The following is a 12,621-nucleotide window of genomic DNA, read 5'->3' on the forward strand; positions in this document are numbered from 1 at the left end:
AGCTTTTTATATTTATCAAAAATATACATTTAAAGGTTCATAAAAAATTAAAAAAAAAAAAAAGTAAACGAAAAAAGATCCAAACGTTTATAATAAGAAAAAGTCTACAATTTAGTGGAGTAATTTATGAATTCTTGCATAACTTATTATTAAATAGTCATAGAAAAAATATAGTATATTACTCGATACATAATTACAAAAAATAAAATTATATGATGATGAAATCATTTTTTGCAGTGTAGGTGAAATGAAAAATAAATTACAGACTCTTTCTTAGTACGATTTTCTTTCTATTCTAATCATCGTGGGGTTTTTTTCTCATTATTATTGACGGTTTAAACGAAACAGGTATTAGGAAACGACGTTCTAATTTATTCGAGTGATCTATATATGCCTTTTGACTGAGAAAAGTGTCACGATATATCTAAAAGGTTTTCGAAAACCTACAGTTTATTATTTTTAAGTAGCAGAGCTGAGACACAAAAAACACAAAACATTTTTCTAATATCATTACAGCCACAGTCTATGGTTAAATCCACAAACAAACAAAAATTACTGATTTAAACTGTCGTAAAACGTTTATAAAAATTACCGAATTAAATTTCTAATACAAGATTCGACGATTCTAAATATATAATCTGAAATAATTCTTTCATATATAAATAGTATTTTAAAACATTTTTAAATAACCTGCAAATAAAAATGACACATTTCAGTTTATACTACACGTAAAAACTTAAAATACGAACGCGAACGAGTCAACTCGAATGAGCATATTATTCCAGCGTTGCCACATATATTTCGTAATCTACAAATACAAGTCAATAATCGGGATTAAGTGCTGATGTCTGCGTAGATATTTTAATCGAATAACTATTAAAAGCATTTTATTATTATTATTATTATCGATCATGTGTTGTTGTAGAATAATAATAATTTTTTATAAAGAAACTGTATTATTATTCTGTGGTGTTATACTTTAAGAGTCAATTATAGTTCCTGAAAAAAATCATCAAGCGGCAACACTGTACGTAACGGATCGGAAGGAGGTTTCGTGTAACGGCGCTTGCGTTCTCTATATAAATGTTAAAAAAAATTCGAAGTTACGTCAGTTTTGTTGTTATTGAAAGAATTATTAGTTACAACGCAGTAATACTAGAGTGGTTTGGATCTAGTCCTATGAATAAGTTAATTTAATAAAATAAAAGGAAAAAATAAATACGATAACAACAATTTTACTGAACTTTTGATAAAACTATATAACTTAATAACAACATAGTGCCGGCTGAAAGAAGAGCTGCTACCGGAACCGTTACCACCCATGCAGAAATTATATTTCTGTAACAATAAGACGCATTTAATTGATTCGATACCTGTTGTTTGGAGTTTTTTTTATCTATTTACCTAAATAGACTCCAATCAACTCCCCTTTTCGACGAACTAAAATATCCGACAAAAACAACAGACCCAACTTTGCAATGCGTAGTAGAAATAGGTATGCCGATCTTACTAGCTAACAATACTGTGAACGCCGAACCGACTTCTATGGTAAATCCACTAAAAACATTTAAAAAATGTTCAGGAAGTTGCCTAACAGAATATATATTACGAGCAACGTTGCCATATATATTCTAGAAATAATTGACGATTTGTTCTGATTGGAGAGATAGAAAGTGTAGTTATAGAACATGGACAGGGCCGGATTAAGATTTATAAGGCACAGGGATAAAATAATTCCCTTAAGGGATTTCGGAAAGCTGGAAAACAAGAGTGATGGGCATTTTTAATAAAATAAATTATTCCAAATGATTGGGCCTGGGGCTATAACCCCCCCAAGCCACTAGTTTAATCCGGCCCTAACCAGGGTGGATAATTTAAAAAAAAATTATAGTAAGATTAAACTCATTGGAGTTTAAGGAGTAAGGAGAATATAATTAAAATTAAAGGAAAAGTAATTAACGGACGATTTGAGGTCGGGACGTGGAGGAGGGTGAGTTTTTAAGGGTAAAAAACGGTTTATCTCGATTTACGGTTAAACTACAAGTTATATGGAAAAAAATTAAATAGAAAAGTTGTAGGTTATAAAAAGATGTACAACTTTTGTATTTGTACTTTTTTCACATAACCTCAAAATTTATGTGGAATTTTAAAAAAATTTTTATTTTTATCTTTTGTTTCACCATGGTAGTGGTAATATTTATTTAAACCATCAGAAAGTAGAGATTTACAAAAAAAACTCAAAAACTATTCCAAAAAAGCTGGAATTTTAACGAGAGAATTTTCGTTTTAAAATTAGGGTGCGTTTTCAATATTAAGTCAAAATAAGGGTGAACAGATAAATATTTTAAATCAACTATCAACCTTTCGTCAAATTTCGTGAAAAAAAATTTTTTTTTGAGTAAGATAAAAATAGAAAACCAAAAACTTGGTTTTTAAAAAATTTCACATGAATTTTGAGGTTATGCGAAAAAAGTGTAAACACAAAAGTTGTAGATCTTTTTATAACCTACAACTTTTCTATCTGATTTTTTTCCATATAACTTGTAGTTTTGCCGGAAATCGAGATAAACCGTTTTTTTACCCTTAAAAACTCACCCCCTACCCCTTCCCGACCTCAAATCGTCCGTAAACTTCTAAATTCTCCTACCCTGGTCTATTATTTATAATAATCCATCATTATAAGAAATTATTAATAAATTTCACTTTTTAACAAACTATTATATATATTTGGCAACGTGGTTTCGTTATGAAAAGTAGATACTTACGTTGACGGTGTGATTGTAGTCAAATCCTCTCCTATTGTTTCAATAACCCTCCTTCCCCACAACCAAAGACCTACAGAAATACCAAAACCACCATACAAAAGTATGAATAAGGGAGTTTCTGCTTTTTGTTGAACACTGCCTTCTGAATAGATTAACCATAGAGTTATTAACGGTCCGATAGCGTTACTTAAAATAACAAACGAAGTAGATTTATAATTATCATCGAATTGAATGATTCTTACCTTACATCGTTACCCCCGTGCGCAAAACTACCGAACGTAGCTGTCAGGGCTTGTAAAAAACTAAACAATTTCGATACACTTTTATTTTCAACAAATAAATCGCCATTTTTTTCAATATCACGAACTGGTATCGCTAAAAATTCGAAAAATAAAATTGTATCTTTGCTAAGTTTAATATTTATCGTACCTTGATCACAGTGACCAGCGGAATTCCTATTTATAATCAACGGAACGCCGCTTGAGCTTGGAGATAAAGCGGGATTGACACTTGTCGTACTCTCTACTAGTTTAAGTTCAGTGGGTCTAACATATTTGTGAACGTCAGTATCTTTCGTGCCTGCAGTAAAAACCGACTTATCGCTGGTTTGAACTGGAAATATATATTTAGCCGCCGTTATGCGGTTTTGATCGAGAGCTTGTAGTTCTGTATTTTCGGATATGACGGTTAATTGACGATCAAAGCAGGCGGAATTGCGATTCGGTTTACGATTCGGACTTCCTTCGGGCGAAGTATCTAACAAATGGAATTAATTCGTTAAGGGGGTTACACATTTTATATAATTTATTAAATTCTTGATGCTTACCCGAACTTTCTCCTATATTAAAATTAACTGTAGCTTTCTTATCTTCGATTTCCTTTTTTTTAATGATTCTTCGTTGCCAGGGTACTACGAACAACCATATAACTACCATGAAGAAAAGAGATATACTGACGCTTATGGTAGTAGCCATCCATAATGGGATGTTATCCATATGGAGTAGCTTAGGACCATCATGGATAATGGAAAAAAGATTTATGAGTATCGTGAAACTGTAAAATAGAGGTAATGACATTAGACCGGCTTCTAACGGATCCGGGCGGGATAATATGAATCTTTTTATCACCCACAACAAACAACAGGACGTAATACCGCTAAAAACTGGAGAGATAAACCAAGAACCAACTGAAAAATAAATTGTATTAATATATATATATGTAAATATTAAATGAAACGTGTATTTATTTTTGTTACATACCAATTTTTCCTAAAGTTTTCCATTGAACACCTTGGGTACCCCTTAAAATTACGCTATAGCCGACTGTAGCTCCTACAATACTGTGAGTTCCGGAAATGGGAAGCTTGAAAAATGTAGCGACTATCAACCAGATTGCGCTAGCAGTTAGGGCGCTTATCGAGCCCAACATCAGTTCTTTTTCAGCATCTTTGTACATATTCACGTCCAAAATACCTTTGCGCATCGTATCCGATACTTTATAACCTATAACATTTTAAAAAGTATTCCAAAATTAATAAACGATGATCTGGAAAACAAATTTGATATTAAATGAGTGGTCCCATAAGTACTGGATGACTTAAAGATTCAAAAAGTTTGTATATGGTATTGATTTTAAGACATCATGTTGTTTAGTGATTGTTTACAGAAATCAATAGCGAAATTTTTCACTAAATGTAAAACAGTAAAAGATATACCATACCAAGACAAGCATCCTAAAAATCCATCAAATCAGGCGAAAACTCCGAAGTTAGTGAAGAAAATCCACAAAGAGGTCTTAGATTATTGTCGACTGAAAATGCACGTTTTAAACGATAAAATTTTGGATTTGGATCCGAGAAATCGGTGTGCTACTTTTGCATGGGTTTGAATCACTTGTCGAAGTATTCTTTCTTCCGAAACGCGTGATTTTCAACCGCTTCTTCAAGTGTGCCAAACAAGGACTGTACGGAAGATCACCCATAACAAATGCCATTTTCTTCGAAGGACTTCGTGTGCGAACAACTTTTGTTGGATACAACGCGAACAAATCTTTTTTGCAGCAAAATGTTTATGTAAAATTATCTAAAAGTATTTATAAACAACACGTTTTGAGTACGTTCACCATTAAAAATGTCAAATGTCAATGTCAGGTTTGACAGATTCACATCATCGTTGCCATATCTCAAAACTTAAGTAGCAACCCCTCGTACTGCGTTTGTTAGATTATACCAGGGAAAAAAAAATAAAAATGAATGTAGATCCGGCTACAAAGTTGGTGAAAACCATTTTGTTTTCAATTTATTGTAACGTTTCAGTTAAAGTTATTTCATGAAGATAACGCATCAGCTCATAAAACAGTTATAGTAATGGACAAAATTAATGAATCAAAATTTGATATTGCCAAAGCTAGTTCCCTCGGATTATTTTCTGTTTTCAAACTTGAAAAATGGATAGAAGTACTTGTAGGACCACCCTCGTACTAAGTGATGTTTACCGATTAATATAGCTCCCGAAATTTCGAAAATTGTAGCCAAACAACAAGCTTGAAATATTGTCAATACTTTCGATCCTACACTCGTTCCAAACGAATTTGCTACGTCGTTTGCCCCTATACCGAAAGCTGGAAAAAAAAACCCAGTGAATTTCGGAACGAATATGAAAATTTTTCAAAACTCACCCAAAACAAACGCTATGAGAAAACCTAAAACAACAAGCCATATGTCATCTGAATTATATGGTTCCAACATAATTTGTATCTAGTGTTGAAAAAAATGCAAAATAAAATGTTTTGGAAGAGTGTATTAAAGAACAGCCATTTTGAAGAAAAGGAGTTTTGTGTTTGTTTAGGTATCTGAAACAGAAAATTATCGTTATTTCTAATCATTTAAATTTAATTAATTCAATGTATCGAATGGGTTATCTTTAAAACGTACGAAAACAAAATTAACTGTGTTTCCCCGTATCTAGGATAAAGTTACATTCGGCAACAATGCCAAATATTTTTGACGTTCGATATTATCTAATTTGTTATTTTACTGTGAGTAATCTCATAAAATATTTTTAGATGTAGAAAAAACTGCATTTAGCATGTTACTAGTTTCTCCAAACTTTAAAAAAATACTACATTCATTTCATTCATCCGGAGTTTCTACGTACAACTCAATAGATTTCAGCAATTCTGCGTTGAAAACTACACTTGGCAACCCCGCGACATAATTTACTGTAATTAAGTCATGGAATTTGGTTTGTGATAACAGGGCATATATTCCGATTTAGTAACTTATTAAATTTCCCTAGATTCGGCGAAAAACTACATTTTATAATACAGCAACAGTCATATGTTGCATTAGCTACATTTGAATAAAGTTCCGTTTGGCAATAACGCAACCAATTTTGTTTTTGATTTTAATGAATGAAACCCGTTGAGGTTATTTGAGATACCTCCCATTGGTTACCACAATAAAATGATATTTCTTTAAGTAAAAGCCCAAATATCTAACTTTCTATATCGTCAATCTGTTACTGTCAATCTACAAACTGAAAATAATCCATAATTTACAATTTCAACCCTCATTACTTATTTTAAATTATTCTACTCGATTTTTTTTTTAAATTTGAAACAATAATTAGGAAAAATTGATTTTATTTTATAAATTACGAAATTGTCCTAATAATAAGCGTCTGGTAGAGACAATCTTAAAATGTTCAAGCTCCAAATTCAACTTTAAATCGTATTTAATTTAATAAACGATATTTTAGCAAACAAATTTCCAAAAATTGTGAAATTATGTTACAATATTCCTATCGATCTGTACCGGGTGATAACCCACGTGGAAAAAATCTATTCGTCTAAACAAAGATTCCAGCAAGCAATCTACTTCATGCACCTATAACTATTTTCTACAAATTTGTGCTATACAAAACGTCACATCTAATTGATATATTTACATTTTGGACGTTGGATCTTCCAGATTATTTCATAACGCCATGTTATAGAAAGTGCGGTTCACAAACTAATGTCCCGTGCGCAGAATCGTATCTTTTCAGCCGGTCGGGATCACGAAAAGGATTACATTGAGGAAGGAAAAAGGACGGCAGGGGGGACAATAAATGGAAAATTCTATACCTGTTGGTTGAGAAGAGGGAATATAACCGATTTTTTTAGCCAAAGGCGTACATTAAACAAGTTAGTTCGAAAAATATTGAAAGTTTATAGATAAAATAATTTAATGCTACGCAAATATTTTTTGCGTGTAAAAATAATACAATCGTATACGCCAGGTATGCATTAAAATATGTTTTATGAGATTGGCCTACAATCAACCCTCGTGTTCATATGGAAACCGCGATCTGATGTATATTTCATATCCCTTGAAATCTGCACGTCACTGATCAATAACCATATAACTTTTTTTCCACGGGAATAATTCATGAAATAATGAATATTTATCAATGAAAATAAGTCTCCTACTGTTAATAATTATTTTTTTTTGTTATACATCTCAATTATTTATTCATAATTTCCGTTTCTAATAATTTAATATATAAAAAAAGCAGATATGAAAGTCTAGATTTTCATTAAAAAAAAAATAAATAATGGCACCCATACTACAGATAAGTTTGACAGTTGACAGCGAAATTTTCCAACTAATCCTGAAATTTACTAACCTCATAGCTTATCCTCAAATCGTGTTTATTCGTAATATAATAATAATACAATAATAATTTCGCATGCTCTGATTTTTTTGTGTTATAAATGATTTTTCTATAAAAATCTTTATAATATTTTGTAAATATGTTTGCAGCAAGTGCCGTAAGAAACTTTAATACTATAACTTATAGTGACAATGTCTAAGATAAAACGAAAAATAACAGTTAATTTAAGCACTAAAGGTAAAGGGAGCATTCCCAAAACTCGTCCTAGTGTTTTCGAAAGACTCGGTACCAAAGCCACGAATACAGGTAAGATTTCAGATTTCTATGTGAAATAACAAATTTTGTTCGTTTTCGATATATAACTATTGCTTTAGAATTGTGAATAAAGTTACAAATTCTCATTTAATAATAGTTATTTTGCATATGTATCGACGATATATTTATTGATAGGGAAAGAATATTGTCACCATTGGGCTCAAAGTGGTTCATGTCCTTATGGCAAAGGTTGTAAATATTCAAGTACTCATACCCTTATAAGCCCTTCTAAACAAAGGGCCGCTAAAACCCAAAGGCGTCATATAAAAGATGGTCATAAGAGAGTACAACAAGAAGAATGGGATCAGTGGGATCCTGAGGAATTGGAAGATGCAGATCCTGACGATTTAGAGAGAAAGAGACAAGAATTACAGAGAGAACTCGAACTACAAATGAAAATGGAAAGTAAAGCCAAGAAAAAAGATAAAAAGGTAAAATTGTTTTAAATGTATTTGTGGTATTTAAAGTGTTTAGAATTTTTTAGAAAGAAAGTAGTCAAAGTAGCGAGACTTCTAGTTCTACCACAGATTCTACTACTTCAAGCGATGATTCTAGTTCGTCTAGTACAAGTTCTGCAGATGCGAAGAAAAGAAAATTGAAGAAAACCAAAACTAAGAGGTCCAGTTCTACTTCGTCAGAAGAACGGGGAAGGATTAAACACAAATCTAAGACTAAGAGATCTTCAAAATCATTAATAATGGAAAAGGGAAAAAAAGGTAATGAAAATTATGCATTATGAAAATTGTATTTGAAATTAAATTGAAATTAACGGTATTTAATGTAGGTATTAAAAGGTGCGGTGCAAGTGAAATATTTATTGTATTGAGCGATTAATAGAATTATGTTTTTTTTATTTTTTGTATTTTCAGTAAGTAGCAAAGCGGTCAAAACCAAATCCGTTTCGCCGACCAGACAAAGAAAAAAATCCGAAACACCCCCGATAAAATCTAAAGCGTCGGTCACAAAAAAATTGAGTTCAGAAAAATCTCCACGACCCCAAAGTCGATCGAGCAACAAAGAAAAACACCGCACGCCTTCACCTAAACCGAAAGACAAAGAACGCGAAAAAGAACGCGAAAGAGAAAGAGAACGCGAACGGGAAAAAGAAAGAGAAAAAGAACGCGAACGAGAAAAGGAAAAAGAGAGAGAAAGAGAAAAGGAAAAGGAACGAGAGCGCGCCAAAGAACGAGCAAAGGAAAGAGAACGAGAAAAAGAGAAGGAACATAAAAAGAAGGAATCGAATAGATCGCCGAAAAGGGATAATAGATCTGGAAAGGACGTACGTAATAAGAGAGATACACCGGATCCGGTACATACCAAGGAAAGGAAACCATCACCGGGTAGAGGAAAAGGAAATATTAGAAAGGATCACAAGAGTCCTCTTAAGGATGATAGAAGAAGCGATAGGAGAGATGATAGAGATAGGTAAAACAGAGACAAAATTATTATCTTACAAACTTTTATTATTTTTTAATTGTAGATCTAGAGGTAAAGACGCTCGATTATCAGATAGAAGCTTGACTCGTAAAGACATCAAACACGATTCTAGAGATAGGGATAGAGAGCGCGATAGAGAAAAAGAAAGACGTTTAGCGAGAGAAAGAGAAGAAGCCAGAGAAAAAGAACGAGAAGAAGCGTTGGCTAGATGTCAAGAGAGACAGAGAGAACGTGAACGTTTAAAAAAGGAGGAGGAACAAAGAAGGAGAGATAGGACGAGAAGAGAAGATAGGGGACTGGATAAACCATCAGGTATATAATTTTATTTATTCGTTATTGTTATAATAAATAAACAAATGAATTTTTGTCAGGCGATCGTGTCGAACGTCTCCTTCCTCCTTTGGAAGAACGCGTACCGCCATCTCGAAAAGGTCATTCGAGCGAAAGGGGGGATCGAGATAGAGGTAGGGGGGATGGTCGCGGACGTGATCGTACCCCAGATCGATCGTTAACGCGCAAATCTCCCGATAGACGCGGTGGAAACGATATGAACAAAGATCGATCCTACGATAGAGGCCACGAAAGGGATTACGTTTCGGTGCACAGAGACAAAGATTACGACAGTCCTTACGATCGAGGTCGTCAACACGACGATAGACGATACCTCGACGTAGACGTAGATCATTACGACGACAGAATGTACGGAAACAGTTTGGAAGATAGAAGAAGCCGGAGAGATATGTGGGACGATATGGCGGACGTCGAAATGGATCATAGATTAAGATACGGAGGACAGAGAGACGATTTGAAATCGAATAGAGCCGGTGATTGGATCGATCATCAACATTCTGATTATCCAGAACACGATTGGGATAGAAATAATCGACGAGCTTTGAACCCCGATTGGGATACCAGAGATAATTGGGATAGTCATAAACAGGTCGCCGCCGGTGGATGTCTGGAAGAAGAATGGAGGCATTATAATAGATCTATGGAAGCTTGGAATAATGAAGATAGGCGCAGATGGCAGCAGCAGGATTGGAGGGAACGCTCTAGACCCAGAAGTGCTGCGTCGCATCATCATGTAGAAACTATGAGCGGTAAATAATATATTTCAACGTTTATAGTTTTCTTCACTTTTTTTTTTTTATAGTTCCACCATCCGAAGATTCTAATTTAGAATCGAATCGTAAAAAGGAAGTATCGGTCGTAGTGCCACAATCCACGGAAGAATCGTCGCAAGTTAAATTGGATATTATCGCCGGTGAAGAAGATGCCAATAGATCGACACCCGCGTCTCAAAAACGTCCTATAGATGAATCTTTAGATAGTCCCGGAAGTTCGAAAAAACTTTGCGTCAAATCTGATATAATGCAACCAGCTTTGGAAGACGATCTCAGCGAAATAAGCGACGACGCTGACGATATTTTGAATAGAGACGAAGTAAATTTTTTATTACCGAATATTTTGATAACCCCAATAATTCCTCTTTTACATTTAGGATATACCCGAAACTAATATAGAAGAATCTACTGAAACGCAAGGAACGTCCGAACCTAGCGGTCCGAATGCAGCTACAACGACGGAACAAACTTCCGTAGCTTCACAAAAATCGTCACAAACTCCTCCGGGCGAACAATCTCGTCCGCAATCACCTGCAACCGCCGCAGCTACTAATAATAAAGGAGGATCGATCGACGAGGATCACATGGAATTAGATTTCGAAGAAATATCAGAAGATGAATTGGAAGAAGAATCGAAGATGAAAGGTTTAGTCGATGCTTTGGGCGTCGATTGGTCTAGTTTGGTAGCCGAATCGAAACCTAGAACTAAACCGAGTAGTAGCGCCAAAATTAAATGGGAAGCTCATAACGTTTTAGTCAACTTGGGGGTTTCCGTACAGTTGGCAGGTAATCAATAAAATTTCTTTAATCCGTCGGTGATATTTATACAATGAAACACTCACAATTACATAGTCTGAAGCGCGTTTCTTTAACTAAGTTATCGTCTTCAGAGACTGAATGTAAAACCGCAAGATCGGCACGCCGGTAAATAATAAACTTACATCAAACGAAATTAAAATTTCCCCATACTCAATTTCATTTTGATAAAACAATTTTTTAGGCGAAGATTTAGTAAAGTTGATCCTAAAGGAACACGCCGACGCAAAAATGGCTCATCAAAATAAAGAAGTCGTAAAATCGGAGATGGTAGATGTTAAGGTAAAAATAGAACCCGATGAATCGATTACGAACGGCGTAGAGGCGAATGTTAAGATTGAAAATGCGGAAGTGAAAATTGAGCCTACAAATATGGAGGATATTAACGTCCCCGAATCTCTGGCGGCCATTCAAGTAGCCGATAGGTTGGTTGAAATTGCACAATATTTTTATTCGTTTTATTAATTGTGAGGTCTACAAGTATAATTTGAAAACAAAAAAATGCCACGAATCTAATAAATCTAGTATTAAACCAAAATTATTCGCATTATAAACTTTTTATTTTAGATTATTTCGAAAACCTAATCTTTCCTCTCGGTCGCCGTCCTCCACGAACTGTATCGATCAGAAGGTATCCTAGCCACCTCAGACGCGCCCCTCGGTTGTACGCCACCAAATCTGGTTCGTCGTTCATCTGTCTCAGCTCAGTATTCCTCCACGCAAACATCTTTAGCAGGATCTTATGTTCCCAGTAGTTCAAAATCCGCTCATTTAACGTCGTCATAGTTCACGTCCCGCATCCGTAAGTGACTACGGGACGGATTATCGTCTTGTAGTAAGCTTTGACCTTGATCGCTATTTGGACTGCCCAGAAGTATCTGTTCCCCGTAACAACTCTTGTTGTCACGTCATTATCTTCAGTTATCGAAGTCCCTAGATATTTGAATTTATGGCACACTGGGAAACGATGGTTCCTGATTTGGAAGGTCGGGGTTCTCATCGAGATTCTCATCTAATTGATTTTCCGTTTATTTATTGCTTCAGCTAGTTGAAAGAGCAGAAATAGTTCGTGCCATGATGTCGACATCATCATCATAGGCGACATGCATGTATCCAATTTGTATCTGATTTATTATTGAAACAACATTGTTATTTTTTATTTTAGGGAAAGATCGGCGATCCGGAAGAGTCTCTTTACTAATGTCGGACCTCATAGGAGAGCGTTAGCAGCTAGAAGGGATTTAACCATCAGGAGACATTTGTGTAATTTACCGATCACCGATAAGCACGTAGAAGTACCTAAAAGATACGATCCAGATTTATTTCAATTGGCTTCGCAATTATTAGAAAGAAGTTTGTAATTTATATTAAAATAATAAACCGATGTAACATTTATTTAAACCTTTAAATATGAATTTAGAAAAAGTTGCACGTTTTATATATACAAACATTCTTGTCGTACTATGTTTTTATAACGAAAACCTGATTCTCCAAATTTGTATTTAAAAT

General features: G+C 34.2%; 2 protein-coding genes across 3 annotated transcripts; one reads left to right on the top strand and one right to left on the bottom strand.

Annotated features, from left to right (window-relative positions):
* Window positions 1–1,221: 1,221 nt before the first annotated feature.
* Window positions 1,222–6,840, bottom strand: LOC130890961 (sodium-dependent phosphate transporter 2). Of its 2 annotated transcripts, XM_057795424.1 has the most exons (10): window positions 6,713–6,840; window positions 5,442–5,615; window positions 5,259–5,384; window positions 4,025–4,267; window positions 3,592–3,951; window positions 3,195–3,521; window positions 3,008–3,140; window positions 2,766–2,951; window positions 1,405–1,557; window positions 1,222–1,338 (listed from the first exon to the last, which is right to left on the bottom strand). In XM_057795424.1, exons 2-10 carry the CDS (start codon window positions 5,509–5,511, stop codon window positions 1,236–1,238), a joined length of 1,701 nt encoding a protein of 566 aa, XP_057651407.1. In that variant the 5' UTR covers window positions 5,512–5,615; window positions 6,713–6,840; the 3' UTR covers window positions 1,222–1,235. The 2 variants fall into 2 exon arrangements, with proteins under 2 accessions (XP_057651407.1, XP_057651408.1); XM_057795425.1 differs by lacking the exons at window positions 5,259–5,384; window positions 5,442–5,615; window positions 6,713–6,840 and adding an exon at window positions 4,485–4,890.
* A 542-nt stretch (window positions 6,841–7,382) lies between these two features.
* Window positions 7,383–12,507, top strand: LOC130904217 (fl(2)d-associated complex component-like). The gene is made up of 10 exons (XM_057816855.1): window positions 7,383–7,726; window positions 7,871–8,166; window positions 8,220–8,451; window positions 8,605–9,160; window positions 9,216–9,484; window positions 9,544–10,272; window positions 10,326–10,615; window positions 10,674–11,082; window positions 11,297–11,537; window positions 12,278–12,507. Exons 1-10 carry the CDS (start codon window positions 7,612–7,614, stop codon window positions 12,471–12,473), a joined length of 3,333 nt encoding a protein of 1,110 aa, XP_057672838.1. The 5' UTR covers window positions 7,383–7,611; the 3' UTR covers window positions 12,474–12,507.
* Window positions 12,508–12,621: the final 114 nt, after the last annotated feature.

The sequence above is a fragment of the Diorhabda carinulata genome, chromosome 2 (genome assembly GCF_026250575.1).
Source record: "Diorhabda carinulata isolate Delta chromosome 2, icDioCari1.1, whole genome shotgun sequence".
Taxonomy (NCBI): Eukaryota; Metazoa; Arthropoda; class Insecta; order Coleoptera; family Chrysomelidae; genus Diorhabda; species Diorhabda carinulata.